The sequence below is a fragment of the Stegodyphus dumicola genome, chromosome 10, assembly GCF_044657685.1.
Source record: "Stegodyphus dumicola isolate Sdum_Otavi_A_Nest chromosome 10, ASM4465768v1".
Taxonomy (NCBI): domain Eukaryota; kingdom Metazoa; phylum Arthropoda; class Arachnida; order Araneae; family Eresidae; genus Stegodyphus; species Stegodyphus dumicola.
The window spans coordinates 117833069-117852727 of record NC_140777.1 but is presented as its reverse complement, the minus strand read 5'-3'; the positions used below and the strand labels follow the sequence as shown (position 1 = coordinate 117852727).

Sequence of the window (19659 nt, the reverse complement as noted above, 5' to 3'; positions counted from 1 at the left end):
TTATACAGTTCGTTCTTCCGTGGGCATAGTCGAAGGCATCATTTCTGTTGATCACTGGGAGCTTACGTAATTATCATATTTACATAAATGTTGGTCGGGAAAACATCGAGGAATGGTTGGAGGGCGATTCGTATGAGCCGGACTTTCAGTGAATGATTTCTGCTAATAAATACCGTTTTAAATGTCACAAGAACATAAGAGGCAGAGAGTGAGACTGAAAATACAAGCGAAGTGGGTACGGACAATTGGCACTAGTTCCGAGACAACAGTGACTTCTGTTAAAGTTCTAATGGACTTCAACCTCTTAAAACTCTTCGACCAAGGGGATTCGGATGGAATGATAAAATAGTACGCAATGAAATTCGACAAATATTTAAAAGTTATAAAACAAAAGTAAAATTACTAATCTTTTTAAGAAATAAACACATACAATATGCAAAAAATTGATAGTTTGGATGATTCGTGTTTTTTAGTTATCCATGACATGCGTCACTGGCATTAGACCGGATAATCGACAGTACACTCTATTTGGGTTACGGCAAAGTACTTGAGGGCTTTTTGCTTAGGAAAAGAGATGTCTTCTTGAAATCCTTTGAGGTAAATTGCAGAAGATATAAATCGAGAGGTAAATTGGTTCATATCCATGTTATGGGATTGGATGTCCATTGGATATTGATTGGATGTTATGGGATGTCCATTGGGAAATCCCTGGAAAGTTCCATGCAACCAATCCCATCTGCCGAGATATGAACCTGGAGCGAACTACCGGTACTTGATTACGTTACCTATAAGTCGCATGTGGATCTGCAATTACGAAAGTAAATGTATCTAATTTAAAATATAGTAAATTCTTGACGAACGCGAGGGTTACGTCGTTAACACATTGTACATACGGCAAAATCGCTTTTCGCGAAGTTAACTTTCTATGGCAAAATGTGTTAATTCTAATTCAGATTAAGAAAGTATGTATGATTTTAAACTGAGTAATGTTGTAATTAAAAGAGAGAAATGAAATAAATATTCATTGAAAGGGGTTTTATTATTGCTTAATAAGTATATCAATTATTCTTTTTAAAAGTTGTTCATTTTTGCTTGCGATAACTCTTTCATAGTTTCGCGGCAAGGAGCGAGAGGTTTTCAGAGCTTAAAGTGTCCTCTTCTTTCTCCATTTGGTTGAATCTCCACTGCAGAATCAAACAGTTTCCGTGTCTTTTTTAACAATTCACCTACTTCTTACAAGTCAGAAGCGCTTTATCTTTATTATTATTATTATTATTATTATTATTACTACTACTATCACTACTTTCTTTGTCGGCTGCTTTAGAAGATCACTCAATCCTTCATTCGTCATTTCTTGATCTCCATTTCTCGATCAATCCGTTCACTTCTTCTTCATCCATATATGAAAATCCTTTCCTATCAGCTGCTTTTGCAAATTTGTATGATTTCTTTTGATTCATTTTCAGTCAATGAAAACACTTTAAAACTGTTGATAACTTCTGGCTAGAGCTGAGGCCAGCAAGCATTCATAGCTGATGAAGAAATATTGAATTGCATGCGAATGAAATTCTAGCGTTAGACAAATTAAATGGAAACGAAAACGATAATTCATATAAGCTAAATCATGTTCTTTAAATACTCGTTCGTTCGGCGAGGCTTTACTATAGCAAAGTTAATCAATCCCTTGTTTTTGATTTAAGTATACTATTTAAAAAGTACTTGATTTTTTTAAATAATTTTAAACGTCAAATAAATTTATGGATTAGAACCTTCCATAAATGCTCAAAATGTAAAAAACAAAAGCTATATACATTTTCTTTTTAACTGAAATAGCTCATAAAAGCATAAAAAATATCTTAATTTTTCATTTTATCTGACTTATGCAATTTTGTACGCTATTTGCATAATTTGAAATTAATATTTTCAGGAAAAGTTCTTGCAAAGTATTTTGCCCCATCATATAGCAAGCGAGGTGCGTGAGGACATCCGAAAGGTGATCAAAAACATGAATCGACTACATATGACTCATAAACCATTTAACAAACTCTATGTGGAAAAGCATAAGGATGTTAGGTATGAAAATTTATTTGACTTTCATATATTATATAAAGTCTCTGAAAATATTTTGTAATTAAAAACGAAATTCTGACCGCCATTTTACTATCATTTGAACGTTGCTGTAAGAATCGCTCAACTTGAGGGACAAATCTAAAGAGCTACTTTACCAGATTTTTCATTATTTAATTCCTTTAAATATAATACAGGACGATAATATTCGGTGGCAACATTTTTAAAAAAGATTCAGACTTTTAGAGTTGATTCAACGCAAAATGCCGTTTCGAAACTAATAGCCTTTCTATGCTAACCCTCCTTTGGGCTAATAAGTGAAATATCCGTAAGAATTGGTCAGCATAAGAAGACTTATTTTTTATTTATTATTAATTACAGCTTATTTTTTTAAACAACGTACTGGAAATTCTAACTTTCTGAAGAATATTTCTTGCTAAATTTGGAGATCCTTTTATAATGTTACAAAAGTGCTAAGTAATAAATACCCTAAATCATCTGTCGTTAGCAGTGTGCTCGAGGCAATTAAAGTGAATTTAATATTTTTTCGGGAACCTGAAAATTTGCGTGAAAGCCTTAAGTCAATTTACACCTGTGCAATTAAATAATAAATAAAAATTAAAAAGATTCAAATCATGTAATTCAGTTATTTTAATTTTTTATTTCCTTTTGCAAAAGTCAGTAAAATATCGTTTCAAATTTATTCAGATAGAATGTTTTCTTTGACAGCAAATACTCAAAACTAGAATATACAAGCAAGATCTTATTTTAAGTACATTCTTTGGACTTCTACATATGAGGGTTTCGCTGCAGCTGGTGTTTCCTTGGCGTGCAGAGGAAAACTTGTAGGCAAACGAAAACGTTAGCACTTGAACTTTTGGAAATACTTTATAAATCAATTAACTAAATTTTGTAGTTAATTGGAATGTTCACAAAGAAATCACAAATAAATTTGTAACTCTTAGTATCAACCACATATAATAAGCAAGTAATCAAATACAATTCGTCATACCAGCATGCGTTTCATGACTTGAGTAAGCTTTAAAGCTTTGTTCAAAAACAATATTCTGTCCTATTAGTCTTGAAGAAAACTAACATATTTAAATTACTGAACTATATTAAACTATGCTTTGCTGTATTTACTTGCTTATTTATTTCTGCCTATGTTATTCAGCATATGATTTATAAAACTTCAATTTAGAAAACTGCAGTTTAGTGCACTACCATCGCTGCATTTATTTATAAGACATCAGACTTGCTAAGGCGTATTCCCGATTCTAGAAGCTAAAACTGCGTCGCAAGCACGTTTTTTTTTTTTTTTTTTTTTTTTTTTTTTCTCTAGGTTATTGTATCTATAGTATGTGTTTTGCGTTTAATATTATTTTAAGGTTTAAATCTCGGACTGATATGATATAATAGTTTTTTAACAACTCAAACGAATATTGCTCTTTTCTTTTTGAGGTTTAAGACATGTACTTCGAACATTACCGCTATTCTTTAAAGAAAGTATATAAAATATAGTCTGCTATTTTAAAACAGAAAATTTAAGGTGACTTTCAATGCCCGATTTGACTCGTAACATTGGAAATGTTATCGGCAGTGTATGAAAACCAGCATTCTATCATATACCTAACCATTTTATAGAATGCCGAAAACTGGCCTGCAATGTATGAAACGATTAACATTTCCTAAGCATTTCATAAAATATCAAGTGACACCAGCAGAGCATGAAATACATTTCCGACTCGTCTGTTACCGGCAAAATATGAAACCCTGGCATTCTACAGAATACCTAGGCATTTTATAGAGTGCCGAAAATTGCCCGCCAGCGTAGTAAAAGATTAACATTTTATATATTTTGAAAGCCATTCTAGGGAGCCAATTGACAGATTGATAAAATATGAAATACATTTTCGATTTGCCTACTACCGAAAATGTATGATATGCCGGTATTCTATAGAATACCTAGGCATTTTATAAAATGCCGAAAACCGGCTGGCAGTGTATGAAACGATTAATATTTCTCACATTTCCTAGGAATATATAGAATGCCTAGGAAACCGGCAAAACAGGAAATAAATTCCGATTTCGACAAACCGGGGGAGTAGGAAATACATTTTTGATTTGTTTCCAATATCTGTATCGTTCATATGTAATACATATGTTTAATGCATTCTTTCCCTAATTCCATACATTTCATAAATTGTCATGCTTTGCATTCTTAAATGAAAACGACATTAATTTTGTATAACTTTCATTCTTCTTTATGTATTTTGAATAAAAGATTTTTAATGGTACTCTTTCCTTTATTTTCAAAACAAAATTTGTATTTTTAAGGAAAACGCACACTTTTTAGCCTCATCATGACCATTTTTCATGCTTTGCCTAAACATATTTATCTTTCTGTCGAATGCCTATATATTATATGCAATACTTTAGGTCAGGGGTTCTCAACCGGTGGTATGTGTACCACTTGTGGTACGCAAGAGAAAAATAGGTGGTACGGCAAAGAAGCAAAGTATTTTTAACTATTGAATTCAAAAACTAAAACCCCAACATCCTGATGGAGTTTTTTTCTCTAACACTCGTAAATTTATGCGATCTGAGCTTTGTTCAAGAGTGGTGGTGGTGGTAGTACTTTGTAAGTGGTGGTCCTAAAGGTTTTCAATTTTTGCTTACATGGTACGCATTAGTCAAAAGGTTGAGAACCACTGTTTTAGGTGAAGTATATAGTAATGCTTCTATTTCATACTTTGCCTAAAATTGTCAGATATTCTAGACTTAAATATTCTATAAAATGCGGTAACATGTATATGGTATTACATACTCATACACTGCCGGTAACATACATATGGGATTAATGTTGGACGTATGATATAATAGCTCTTTTAACATCTTAAAGAAATTTTCTTGTTTCCATTTTCAAGTTTTTGTTAACCATTTCGAACACTAGAGCTATTTTTTTTTAAAAGATAAGTAAATCTGGTTTACAGACTTCAGTCTGTTACTTTAAAATAGGAACTTCAAGGCTATTTTACACCGTCCACCGTCGTAACTATGGAAACAACAACTATAGAGAGAAAAAAAAAAAAAAAAAAAAAAGATTCGCTTGATTTTTTTCACTATTTAATTCATTTTAGCGTTTTTCGCTTTATGATAAGCTCCATAATGAAGGCTGGCTGACTTGAACTGCAGTTTCGGATAGCGCGGGAAAAATAAATGTTGGGCGGTAATAACGACACGAGTTATGATCGCAAATGGAGAGTGGCAATGACCTTGAAGTGCATATATTAAAAGAAGCTATTACATCTGTTTACCTTAGGACTTTGTTAATTTTCTGAGGTGGCACTGCTAGTAGGAAAGTACCCAAAATTATTTTCATGGCAGTATTAATTTCAGATAACACATGCTTCTTTCCATTTTTTAAAAGCCTAAATTTTAAAATAAGGTCCAGTAGCTTATTAGTTGTATTTTATCTCAAAATCGGTAAAGAGAATAATGATGAGATATGTTTGTTAGATAGTTGTTGCTCAGTGACGAGTTAGGTACAATTCTCTGATGTTTTTTAAGTGGAAACAGATCAATGTGTATATGGGAAGAACAGTGCAGAAAAATTTCAAAAGGTTTTTCGAGAAAAATGCAAGTGTTTTAGTTTTAAATGCATCCAAAAATCTTTATTTAATGATTAAAACTTGCATTTAAAGGAAATTCAATTGAAAAGTAAGTTTGTTTACTTGCAAATTTTTTAAAACTGTTTTATAATATACAGTATTAAATGCATTCAAACTAAAAAATACGGAGGGTGCTTACACATTTTTAAAAATGGTTAATTTAAAAAATGATTTCGGGGTTGTTCAATTAATGTTTAAAATGTAAACAGTGCTTTTTAAACGTTTGATCTGATATCCTTTCTTTTGGATTGTTAGTCTTCATTGTGATAGCCATCACTGAAGGTCTTTTGTAAAACTTTTAGGAATATCGATTTCCATTCCTCTTCCACTACTTTCCAGAGTCCATCAATCATGGTGGATTTGCGTTTAAAAAGAGCTCTGTACAAGAGACCAAAGGTACAATAGCTCATAGGTGAAATGCCAGAGACTTAGCAAGAATACATTTGAAAAGAAAAGCGCAATGCCTGTCTCAGATTTTCGCAAGGAATGCAGGGCTACTTTTCGAAGTACGATTTGCTGGTTTGTATTGATGTTTCACTCTTTGAAAGTTATTGCGATAATGAAATGGAATTTCATCTCTAAATATCGGAGTAAATTGTTTTCGCAATGTAAGAGAATCTTGCGACAATCATAAACCCCTTACTGAAACGTTCTTTTAATTGATGAACCAGGTTTGTATATTTTTTTCTCTTCGTTTTCGATAATAGACTTTTTTGTTGCAGTCATTTAGGGTTAAACCGATGCTTCATTAAGGGTCGCGATGTGCTTCCATTTACCTCCCGCTAAATCGTTTATCTTACAGGATTCAACAAATTATTCTGCTTTGAGCCATATGTGTCGGCTAAATCTGGTGCTCATTATGTTTTTTAGCTTTTCTAAGTTATAAATATTGTGGGAAATGTTATGTCATGATATTCCCTAATCCCCTACTGTGTGACGTATGCATTGCGTCAGCATGTGTTTCCCGCCTTCGGGAGAAGACGAGGATTAGCTGGCGAGCCGAGCAGACGTCGCTCGATCGCTCGTATACCATTTTCATTAATTGTAATCCTAATGTAATCTATATTTGTAAATAGTAATAAATGTGTGTTATCAACTATGGTCGTTGCCTTTCCCCACAATATTTGTTCATTATTTTATCTATTGCTCCTACAAACGTATTTAAAAGCTTTGCAATTGATTTCTAAGCTAGCATATTTTATCTTACAACGATATAAAAACAATAGGAAAATTATAAACCTTTTTCCGGTATTCGTTTCGAGTCGCTTCGGAAATATTAAATACATATCCTTCCATCCACAGGTTATTTACTCGCTACATTTTGAAAGAAGGATAAATCAAAAAATAACAGACTATATTTCTCTTGCAAATAATGAGCTGTTAACAATTTTTTTATTTCAAAACATTTGCTTTCTTTTTTTTAATTCTTTATCGAAAACGTTCTAAAAACGTGCAAACACCCTTTCTATGGTGTTTAGAATGTGTAATGAAAGCTGTTACTATTTGTATATCAATATTTACTTTATATATTGTAAGCTCATTTTAGTTTTTAAAAGTTGCTACTAAAGAGTTGAATTTTAGAATAATAAATTACTTTTTCCCATAGCGTATTATATGCTGATATCGTGAATTCTATGCTTTTGGGTGCAAGCCTTAAGGTATCTGATTTGGTAGAAACTCTGAACGACCTTTTTGGACGGTTCGATTATTCTGCAGAAGTATGTACATATTTTATTTTTATTTTATTGTTTTAGCGATTTTATTGTAAAATTATACTTAAATTGCCGTACCAAAGTTTAATCTAAATTTGGTATTAATAAATTATCTCGTTGACCGTCAAACTTGGTTAATATCGAATCAGGAAAGTTGGCGATGATCCCCCAAAATTGTTTAATCGTTCTGAGCCGCACCAGTGTTACCAGATCGTGCGATTTTGCGAAAATTTGCGACTTCTGACAAACTTGTGCTACTAAAAGTTTAGTATTTGCAATTTGCGAAATTTTTGCGACATCCATCATTTTCTTATGCTACTTTTTGCGACTTCAAAGATTTTTTTTAATTTATCGTAAAATGCTTTCATTTTAAAAAAATTTATCAATTAAATATAAAATTATGTGAAAAAATAGTTTATTTAAACAGAAGTTGACATCTTTCAATCTTATTTAGTTGTGGGCTTTCCTTTTCAAGGCTGAGCAGCCTGATGCCGGTATAACGAAAAAAGGCTAAGGGAAGTGAAAAAAGTAAAAAGAAAGAAAACAAAATTGCTTCGGGACCTCCCTCGTCCCCCCGTGCATTTTTTTTTTTTTTTTTTTAAGTCAGTTCTCCCCTCCCAGTTCTAAGGTGATAACGAATCGAACCAAAGAACTTGCAGTTTGCACGCCATATATTAGGTACTCAAACAGAGAAATAATTTAAATTCATACTCCTGATTGTAATATTGCTAAGAACTAGGCAATGGAAATGACTTGAAAATCAAAGCAACGCCGTTATTTTAAATAGCAACAAAAATACAAAAATAAATTTAACAGTAAAAGAACAAGGCTTTCTTAAGTAATCAGAATCTGAAACAGATCCCCCACACAGAACGGAAAAACTCACTGAAAAGCATTTCTCAATAAAAATGTTCACTATTAAGCAAAAAAAAAAAAAAAAAAAAAAAAAAAAAACAATCAATTAAAAAAAATTAATTGCCAACAAAAAAAGTTTAATACAAAAGAGCTAACAGTCTAAACGTGAGAAATCTCTTAAGAATCGATATCTGCATCATTTAAAAATTGAAACTAAATTAAATGAGAATTAATTAAAAAAGAAAAAGATATTTAAACAATTGAAAATGAGCAATATAGTTTTAAAATTGTCGTTGAACCTAAGACATGTAATTAAAAAGACTAAGAATCGAATACAGTCTCTTAACTTACAGAAACAATAGACGATAAATTTGTGATGACGTCAAAGGTCATGTGAGTCTGCGTAACTATGACGTCACAAAAATCCCTGATTTGTGGTGGTGTGGTGGTGTATTTAATTATGGCAAAGCACACTAGGGCTATCTGCCTAAGAGGAGGGATGCCTTTCGTGGAGGACTTTCTAAGGGAAACTGGCTCGTATACACGTTACACATGGAGAAAACCACGAAAACGCCCATGCAGCCAGCCCGTTCGCGGGATTCGAACCTCGGACCGAACTACCAGTGTTCAGCGACTTTACCGCTCGGCCGCTGGTGGGCCTTCCCTGATTTGTGATTTTTTTGCTACATTTTTAGTCAACTTTTGTTACTTTAGTTGAAAATTTTCTGGCAACACTGCTCCGTACTCTTATCTGCAACTCTTGCAAGAAAACACTCGTCAGTCTCTTAGGGCAATCCACCAAATAGCCACTGCAACTGAAGTATTTGACTCGCTTCGTTAAAAATATTTCCTGGATTTCTAAATACTATTTTGAAAGGCTCTTCGATTTTACCGCAAGCTTTGTATAGAACGCTATGATTACAAACCTATTCCAACTGTTCTTCCCATTAAACATATGTTAATTTTCTATCAATCAACTGTAAATGAACCTGAGTGCAATCACAAATGTGATTCTACACTCCTCCGACTAAGTCATTTCAAAATGCAAGGAAAAAATGCAGCAGTAACAGTTAAATTATAGCCTTGTTCATAAATACAAAAGGTGTGTTACTGAAAATCAATCAGGTTTACATTAAACGAAAGCGCAGATATTATGATTGTGTTGTGAAATCGCGCTTATCTGTATTTGGCACAAAATGGAACTGCTTGGCGACCGATAATACGTAAGTACCCTCCCAGTTTTAATGGTTACAGGTACTACGTTAATAATTCTACTTAACATTTTTAATTCTGATACTTTTACCCGGTGATTAATAAAATTGAGTGCAAGGGGTTTGGGATTTAATAATAATGAATAAAAAATATGATAAAAACTTTCAGAAAGTTGCCTTACTCTGTGTCGAATGCACATTCATGTGCCAGAAGTATTCTTTGTCCCTCGTCAGTCCCGTACTGCTTTGCATCCACAAACTGAAACCGAAAAGAAATTCTTTCCAAGGTTTTGTCGACCTTGTTCTGTGTTCGAGATTATGAAACAACTAGTTGATGTGGAGCTGATACAGTAAAATAAAACAATATGCCGAAGTTGCTGCGAATCCAAATTAATAATAAAGAAAACTTTTAATGATTGTATAACTTCTAAGAAACTATCAGCATTATTTTTGCTCCATATGAGTAGCCCGGACTTCCTTTTATCGTGTAAATTTGTCTTACTAAGACGTTTTCGCTAACTTTTGAAGATTTAAGGAACTAGCGTTAAGACTAGAAACATTGATGATACGAATATTTGTCTGGTTTAGCAAGAATATGAAGGGATGTGGTCACATTGATAGAGGACGTAGATAACTATAGCAAAAGATGAGGTACACTGCTCAAAAAAAAAAAAAAAAAAAAAAAAAAAAAAAAAAAAAAAAAAAAAAAAAAAAATGGGACAGTGCTATATCTCCCGTTCTACTGGGCCGATTGACAAAATTCAAACTACGTTTTTCATGTCTCGAAAGCGCGACTTAGGATATATATTAGATTTATATATAGTACTATTCTAACATAGGTATTTTGACACAAAATCGGACTTTTTCTGAAATAACATACCAATTTTTTTACATATTTCGATTCTACGACTCAAATTATGCCAGAATACCAAGTTTTGTAAAAATCGTACGAATAGTTTTTAAAATATTAGCTCTCAAAATTTTAGCTCCTCAATGTTAATTGAATTTGGCAAATATTTATTAATATCTCTTTTTTTATTAAACCTTTTTGATTTTTTCTCTCACATTTCGAAATTTTGGTTCATTCCAAATAAAATTTACCCATTTTTTGCGTTTTATTTTTTAAATTTCTATTTTTAAATAATTTCTATAGATTTTTCGAAAAAAATTTTGAATTATAACCTATACAATTTTTACCATCATCTTAAAGTAGGTGTATTTTTAAGCATATCTGCAAAAAAATTAGACATTTTTATTCAAAATTTTCTAAGATATACACGAATTTACATAATTTCGCGTTTTGAAATTTGGCACCTTTTTTTTGAGCAATAATAACGCCAAATGTGGTCTATAGATTTTTGTTACACTGAATTGCCACAGCTATTTTTAACCTTAATCTTCAAGTAAAATTTTACGGATAATTAATTATATGACATTTTTTCCCTCAATGATGCGTAATAAATATTTATTAATACTATATGAAAGGTTATTTTTTTTTAAATTATAGATGATATTATTAAAATTTTTAACTATTTTTTTTTTTTAAATTTCTCTCGTATCTTTTCTTTTTTTAAAAAATTTAAGAGTAAGTTTTTGAAAGAGTAAATTTTTACCTTCGGCGTTTTATCGTCTGCTACTTTACTTCGTTTAAATCGAATTGTCTAAAACTGAGAATTTTCGTTTGATATTTATTTGAATTTTATGACATTAACTGCATAATTTATTTCTAAACAAACTGTTGCTTTTGAAGTGGCTGAAAGAGCGGCTGATACTATTATCCATATTTTTAAAGCACAATATATTTTTATAGAAACATAATATTTAGAATAATCATTTTTTATAAAAGTCAAATTATGATATAAACATACAACCCTCTAGAGACTGAATTAATGGAAGTTCAATGGTTATGTAGAAATGATCTGCAGCTACTTAATGGCTGGATAAGTCAGCAGATTCTGTGGACAAGTAAGAATAATTATATAAACGACACCAACATTCTGGATTCAATAAACAACGAGGATACGATGTTTACTAAATGAATTTAAGATGTTTTAAAACATAAAAAATCAACTCATTTTTTTCCTAAAATGTATTTTTGTGCGTAGCGTATTTTCATTATATCCTTAAAATTCTAATTTAGAATGTAATTGTCAAGAACTGAATCCTAATCATCAGTAATATAATAAGTAATTATTACGGTTATTAATAAATCCTTCTTATAAAGTAATTGCAAATATTTCAAAAAACTTTCTGTCTGAATGCAAACATTTTTCTATGCAAATATTTTAAATTTTATATTAATCAAGATTGCACACCATATTACTTATTTCCACTTCAATTCTTACCGTCAGTTCTAGTAGAATTTACAAATCAATTATATTTAATTAAGGATTGGATTGGATTATTTAATTATGGCAAAGCACACGAGGGCTATCTGCCTAAAGGGAGGGATGCCTTCGTGGAGGACTTTCTAAGGGAAACTGGCTCGTATACACGTTACACATGGGGAAAACCACGAAACCGCCCATGCGGCCAGCCCGTTCGCGGGATTCGAAACTCGAACTGAACTACCAGTGTTCATCGTCTTTACCGCTCGGCCGTTGGTGGGCTATTTAATTAAGGAATGACCATCTAAGTTAAGAAACAACGTACCGTAACAGCATTTCAATTATTGGTTTCGTATCTTTCATGTTACTCCCGATTGGCTAGCTACATGATTTTTAATGAGTATTCGGATTTTACTAGTAACTTCACTTGGAAATCGCGCTTAAACTAGGTTAGTTGGTTATTTGAACATAGAAAGAACATGGGACCTATTTGATTAAGATGCTTTCATAGAGAATCTTTGTAAAGAGAACCTAAAAAGCTACGAAAACCAACCATGCAGCCTGGGTTAGACTGAGCAGCAAACAATTAGTATTTAACAATCTTTTCTTTTTCAAATGCTAGGCAACTGATAAGGCTCCAATTAAATCTCCAATTTAATATTTTATTTGTAAATAATTAAAATATTGTTGTATTCTTTGACACAAAAAGCAGAATTTAAGTTTTGTTAACTCGTTAGTAAACTACCAAGCCGTAGTGCAAATGAGTATTCAATTTCTTTGGCAATAATTGTATTCACTTAATATTCTTGGAATATGAGCTAAAGAAGGAACGTTCTCGGAAGATTAAAGAAGTGTTTAAATCCAGTGATATTAGGTTTGTCTTACAAGCTCAGGATCAAAACGATTCTGCAATTGCCCGAGTAGTTGACTTGTAAATGGTTGTGAATTAAGCAGATGACTTTTAATCTTACGTTATTCAGCCAGAAAACGTATTCCAAATGTTTTGTATTGCATGACAATGCATCTTTTCATTATTCAATAACCAGTCGGAGAACCGCTTGTGTTCGGAAAATAAGTATGTATATTCAATCGTCCTGCATGTTCTTCAAATTTGTCTTCTTGTGATTTTTTTTCTTTCTCAAAAACTAAAGTTGCCTCTCAAAGGAAAGTTTTTTGACATTGAAGAGACAAAATTAATATGACATCTACTTTTAGAGGCATGTCAAAAACAGATCTCTACAAACCTTCTCTTCCATTACATGCTGTGCAGTCAGACAAAAAGTTACATCAGCGTAAATTCTATAATCTATTTTTACTACACTCTGATTACTTTATTAACATACAGTGAATATATACTAAATCTTTTACTTTAGCTTAAGTAATTCGGAATTTTTGACGGAATTGTTGTCGGAACTAGGACTTAGAAGATAAGTCAAATTAAATATTTCGATAACCCAGTAAATTCAAGTTCGAAATTTCAATATTTTATTTTCGGAGGGAGGGGACATGTTTTCAGTTTTGGTCCATTATACTAACTATATTTGCTTAGATTTTTTATTTTTCCATAAAAGCGAAAATTTTACGCATGGTATACATATAACGCATAGCTTCAAATTAAAATTTAATAATATATAGAGTGGTTATAATTAAAGTTCCACATTGAAACGGTCATAAAAGGAAAACTACTGGATCAAATGTTATCAAACTTGGAAATCGTGTAAAGGAGGTCATGGGAGTTTATTTTCCGCGAAAAAAAGGAAGTTCGAAACCTCACCACCAGGGGGGAAATGGCGCTGTATGCAATATTGTTAAACGAAATATGGGTCGGAATCTAACTTAACCTTTTGTTAAACGTGTTTAATATGTTGTATACCCTTAAGAAACTTTGAAGTAGGCAAATTACCATTTAAAGACGTTAAATTGGATAAATGTCGAGTGCGCCATCCCTGTAAGTGAAAATTTCGTCCGTGAAAACCACGAATTAGCGATTAGAAAATGTGAGATCGCAAATCACTCTCACAAGTGCGTACAATCTGGAAATCGTTTTCTTACAGATCGCTAATTTGTAATTTTTTAAGCCTGAATTCGGTACTAAAACATGAAGATACTGATTCAAAACGCTTTTAATCGATTTGGGCCAAAGAAATCTCTCATGTTATCTATCTAGTTCCATTGCATTTTCCTACTGAATTCGATTGCATAACAGTTATTTCACACCGTTTACTGTTGAATGACAGCTAGTTTTATAACAACCATTTTTTTCTGAAGAGCAGTCGACAGCTGGACCACTGCGATTGCAGCTCACTTAGAGCCAATATTAAAATGTTTCGTGATACATGAACTGCAGTAACGTGGCATTTTAGATACTACGATTTTTATGCAGGGCTGGGCACCACCTCAAGAGTGTCGCATAGTTACTTAGGCAACATTTCACGAATGAAGGTCTTATAGGCCAACACTTCCCCTCTTCCCACCAGACCTCAACCTCTGTGACTTTTGTCTATGAGGTTATCTCAAAAGCACTGTTTATGGTGATAATCTAAACAATTTGGCAGAAATGAAAAATGTGATACACTGATAACATTCCTCCTGATATGCTATGTGTAACGTGTATACGAGCCAGTTTCCCTTAAAAAGTCCTCCACGAAGGCATCCCTCCCTTAAGGCAGATAGCGCTCGAGTGCTTTGCCGTAATCTAATAAACCAAACCAAAACCAAACCTGATATGCTAAGAGCTGCTGTTGAGAATGCAGTAACATGATTTAACTTGCTTTCGGAAAATGCTGGACGCTACATTGAACATGCTTTGTAACACGTTTCGGAAAATATTAAACACATTTTAAACAGATGTTTTCGTGTCTTATTTCATTTAACAATATTGTATACAGCGCCATTTTTCCCCTGATGGTGAGTTTTTGAACTCTTTTTTTTTTTTCGCCGAAAATAAATTCTCATAACCTCCTTTACACGATTCCCAAGTTTGATAACATTTGGTCCGGTAGTTTTCCTTTTATGACCATTTCAAAGTGGAACTTTAATAATAACCACCATGTAAAATAAGCTTTAAAAGTCTGACAGTTTGGTTCAAGTCCCAACTTTAAAAAATATATATATAAATATAAATTTTTATATTAATTCTATTAGAAAGCATGTTTTAAGAAGCTAATTTTTCTCTCGCGTTATAGATTGTATAAAAAAACATGATCTTTAATATGATTTAGATTGTTTCAGCCGATATAAGAATCGGGTTACTCTGTGGTACAGAATAAACCCTGCTGGATTGTTTTATTTCTTTGTCATTTAGCAAAAATCTTTTAATTAAAATATTTATCCTTTGGACTTCGCTTTAAACTTTATTTATAGCTAAAATGACTAGAAAATGAAAAGCTGTCTTTAGCTGAAACGCAATTCATATAATTGATATTTTAAAAAATTGACAAGAATGCAAAATGTATGGAAGTCTAGCAGTCGAAAAATCTTAATTTTCTTGTGTGAGCATTGAAAATAACTGTAGAAGGAAAGAAGAAAATTAGGGAGAAAAGTAAGCAAAAATTTGCAAGGAAATTTGGCTGTCAGACATACCAAGATGTTCAAAAAGTTGGACGCTTTCGAATATACTTTCAGGATACTTCAAAGAATTTAGGTGTTCAAAGAGAACTTGGACGAGTACACCAGCAAATACCATCAATTGAGCTTGTGTTAACAGAAAAGACAAAACGATATCATTGCAGATTAAAGTGAAGAGCGACTGGTTTTAAACTATATGGTTGTGTAAATTACGTTATAAAACATCATATCGTATCATAAATGGTGAATCCCATGATTTCCTCAGTCGAATTATTTGAAGATTCAGGAGTTTATCCAGTGATGTATGTGGATGTCACTTAAAGATGTTTTTTTTCCCTTCCTGATGAAACAGCGGCCGAGCGGTAAAGTCGCTGAACACTGGTAGTTCGGTCCCGCGGTTCGAATGCCGCAAACGGGCTGGCTGCATGGGCGTTTTCGTGGTTTTCCCCATGTGTAACGTGTATGCGAGCCAGTTTCACTTAGAAAGTCCTCCAGGAAGGCATCCCTCCCCTTAGGCAGCTAGCCGTAGTGTGCTTTGTCATAATAAAATGAACCAAAACCTTTTGATGAAACCAGTCTTTCCTTTCATCTCATAGCTTCAAAATGTTTAGCCTCTAAAGACTGATAAAGGCTCTGACGAAATACTTCGTGAAGAACTTTCTAAGGGAAACCAGCTGTCATACGCGGTACACATGAGAAAATCCACGAAAACGCCCATGCAACCAGCCCGTTTACCGGGGTTCGAACCCCGGAGTGAACTACCAGTGTTCAGCAACTTTACCGCTCGGCCGTTTGTGGGCCTTTATGAAATGGAAGGCAATAACTTTATTTAAAATGATTGTCAGAAATACCAAAATGTTTCGAAAAGTTGGATACTTTTCAATATACTTTCAGAATGCTTAAAGAAACAGAGAAGAAAAATAAATTTTTTCGTAAAATTTAGTATTCGTATTTTTTTAAATTTAAAACTTTTCAATCTTATGATATTTGATTCTTGCGATTTCAAAAATAAAATATTTGTCTAAAATATGAATAACATTTTAAGAAACCAAATGTAGGATAAAATTGTGTAAAGCAATGGGCACAATGATAAAACTGTTTAAAGCAGTGTATGCAAGTCATCCTAATTTAAAATATCGGTTATACATCTCTCTTATTTATATATATTTTTTCTGAACGGAACATTGAAAGGCGTGTAAAACTGTGCTTTACTGTATTTTCTCTTTTAATATAGTATGCAGTTTTCAAACGCATCGTAGTCTGGGTTACTAATTCTGGTTATGGGTTAAGTATTCTTCCGAAAAAAAAAACGCAGTTCAAATAAATAAAATCAAATTCTGGAAAACTGATATTAATAAATATATTTAAAATGCTCAGTTCGAAGGAATAAATAGAAAATTTTAAAACAATTATCTGAAGAGACAATGCAACACAAACAATTAAAATAATAGTATAAAAATTTAAAAATGACCTAAAATAATAGCTATGACGAAAAATATATATAAAGAAAACTATTTGAAAAAAAATAAACGCTGCACCTTTATTTACGCAGTTCGAATAGGTAAATAGAAATTTTTAAAACAGTTATTCGAAAAAAAAAAAAAAAAAAAAAAAAAAGTGCAACTTAAACAATTAAAATGAAATTCGAAAAAGAAAAAATTACTTAAAATAATAAGTTATAATTAAAAATATAATATAAAGAATATTATTTGGAAAAAAAGAACGATGGTGACTTTTTTTCCTAAGGAAACTAGGTTGCCATATATTAAGAAGTTCGCCAAGTGAAGTATTCTTGGCGCAAACTGACAAAAAAGTGCCAACATAAATTTGTGAATTTCTCCGTAAATTTCGCTCCAAATTTTACAAAATTTCATATTTTGGCGTAATTTGAGTCGTAGAATCGAAATATGTAAAAAAATTGGTATGTTATTTCAGAAAAAGTCCGATTTTGTGTCAAAATACCTATGTTAGAATAGTGCTATATATAAATCTAATATATATCCTAAGTCGCGCTTTCGAGACATGAAGAACGCAATTTGAATTTTGTCAATCGGCCCAGTAGATCGGGAGATATAGAACTGTCCCATTTTTTTTTTTTTTTTTTTTTTTTTTTTTTTGAGCAGTGTACATATACTTATTCGTGATCAGGAGAAAAAAAAAAAAAAAAAAAAAACTTCTACAATGATTTCTGTTGGTTCGTTTCTTAGCTATACTAAAAACTTTGTGTTAGTTTTTCTATGAATCACCTCTCAGCTATCTGCCCTTTGATATACCGTATTTCCTCGTGTATTTTTCCCCGTAGCAGTTTTAGCGTTACGTACTATATAAATATTCGCATAATTTCCTCCTTCCTCTGTTGTACATAGTTTTTCCAGCTGAAGGTTGGTCTTTCGTTAAACTGTGTCCCCTTGATTTTTTCTTCAGGGTATTCAGTTTGTGTTTGCAATTTGTATAAGTTTTTCATCCATTTTTGTTTCCCTTGCATTCATTATTTGAAATGTTTTGAAAGTATTACGAATAGCTTACTCAGAAATTATGTAAAACTGCAGTGCTTTACTTCGCTAATGCATTCTCATTAGAATTGATGAATTTAACCCTTGACTTTACCTTTTCTATATTTTCGGCTTCGGGTAAGCGCTGTGATTGCATCCTAATTGATTTAATTGCCGAAAATGGCCTTAGACATAAAACTGAACTATTTGAATGAGGCGTAAAAGGTTACCAGCGAGAATATTCCGTTTGGCATCGGTTGTACCATTATTGGCGACTTTATCGCTTGCGCCGGCAAAACGGAAAAGTACCGAAATAGTATTTTTGGTCCCTCCCAATTGCTAGTTAACCTGGAATTAGATGAACAATACTTACCCTTTCTGAGCATTCAGGGCGAAATTCATATACGTACGATAAGTTATTTCCTATTAAGGCCGTTAACACCAACGAAACATTGCTTTCAAGAAACGTACGCCCACCAGCGCCGAGCGGTAATGTCGCTCAACAATGGAAGTTCGATCCGGGGTTCGAATTCCGGCGAATGAGCTGCATGGCATTCGTGTTTTTCCTCATGCGTAACGTATATAGGAGCCAGCTTTCCTCAGAAAGACTTCCTCGATGGCATCCCTTTCCTTAAGTAGATATCCCTCGAGTGCTTTGCCATAATTAAATAAACCAAAACCAATCCAAGAAACGTACGCTAACTCAGTTGCTCCGTCTGACCGAAGTAGAGCGACCAGTTTTGAAAGGGGATTTGAGCCGGTTGACGCATGCCTAAGATACGGAAAATTGCAATTATTAGGCTTAGGTTAAGCACAGCATTCAAGCTACAGCATTTTTCTTGGCAGCAATGTTCCGTTAGTGCATAATGGACCTTTAATCTGACAGAGTCACTGAACAAGACTTTGGACAGTCCATTTTTAACATTTTCCAAGTGAAAAATTCCCCAGTCGCTTTACGTTCTAAACATTTAATTATTGTGTCTAAGTTTTAAAAAATAAATGACCCATTTTAGTGTGCCATTTTAGTCCCCTCCTCTACACCAAACCCGTAAACGTAAACTCCTATGCCTAAAACCTAAAACCCCTATGTATTTGCTAAGGCAATACTCTATGATTTAGGTATGGTGATTAATAAGCTATCAAGTAAACTAAATTTGGCAACTACGAGTATTCTCGCACATGGCAGCGAACGTGTTAAGCACAAGTGAAAATATTATAGTTAATGCACTTAATTTTTAAACGCAATCTATTTTTCCGTTCTCCAGAACAATGGCTGTATGAGAATCAAGTTGCTTGGCGACTGTTACTATTGTGTCAGTGGAGTACCATACAGAAACCCTAGGCATGCGGATAATTGCGTAGTGACCGGCCTTGAAATGATCGATATAATTAGGTAATTATACTTTTCATATGAACTTCCCAGCTTTTGCAAGTAAAATTGGTTGAAAATGAGTACCAGTGGCATAGCTAGAATTATCGCAGGCTTATTACTCATGGGCCGCCTGGGCTAGTTGCTCGGGGCGGCCCATGAATTTACCGTGGGGCGGTTCCTGAATTTGCCGTTGTTCTTCATATACAAACAAATAACTACAAAAACTGGCGAAACGTCTTGTATGGAAATAAAGTTAAACTCTATGCTTTAATTTGAAGAAAAACTTAATTTCCAACTTTTTTAAAATTATATTATCATTTTGCTTCTTTTTTTTTTTCTATTTACAAACCCATGAGTGACATTGTAAAGTCTGTTTGATTGTAGA

At 32.9% G+C, this 19659-nt stretch overlaps 1 protein-coding gene across 7 annotated transcripts in view; it reads left to right on the top strand.

Annotated features, from left to right (window-relative positions):
• The window catches only part of LOC118187008 (adenylate cyclase type 2-like), a 153541-nt gene that overhangs the window by 43788 nt on the left and 90094 nt on the right, over positions 1 to 19659 (top strand). For all 7 annotated transcript variants that reach the window (XR_015043518.1, XR_015043519.1, XR_015043520.1 and 4 more), the window contains 3 exons: positions 1928 to 2073; positions 7345 to 7456; positions 19168 to 19295. Coding sequence is in view for 3 of the 7 variants with exons in the window: in XM_085825433.1 (XP_085681559.1) it covers positions 1928 to 2073; positions 7345 to 7456; positions 19168 to 19295 (386 nt within the window). In the remaining 4 variants the exon portion in view is untranslated. The remainder of the gene's footprint in view (positions 1 to 1927; positions 2074 to 7344; positions 7457 to 19167; positions 19296 to 19659) is intronic.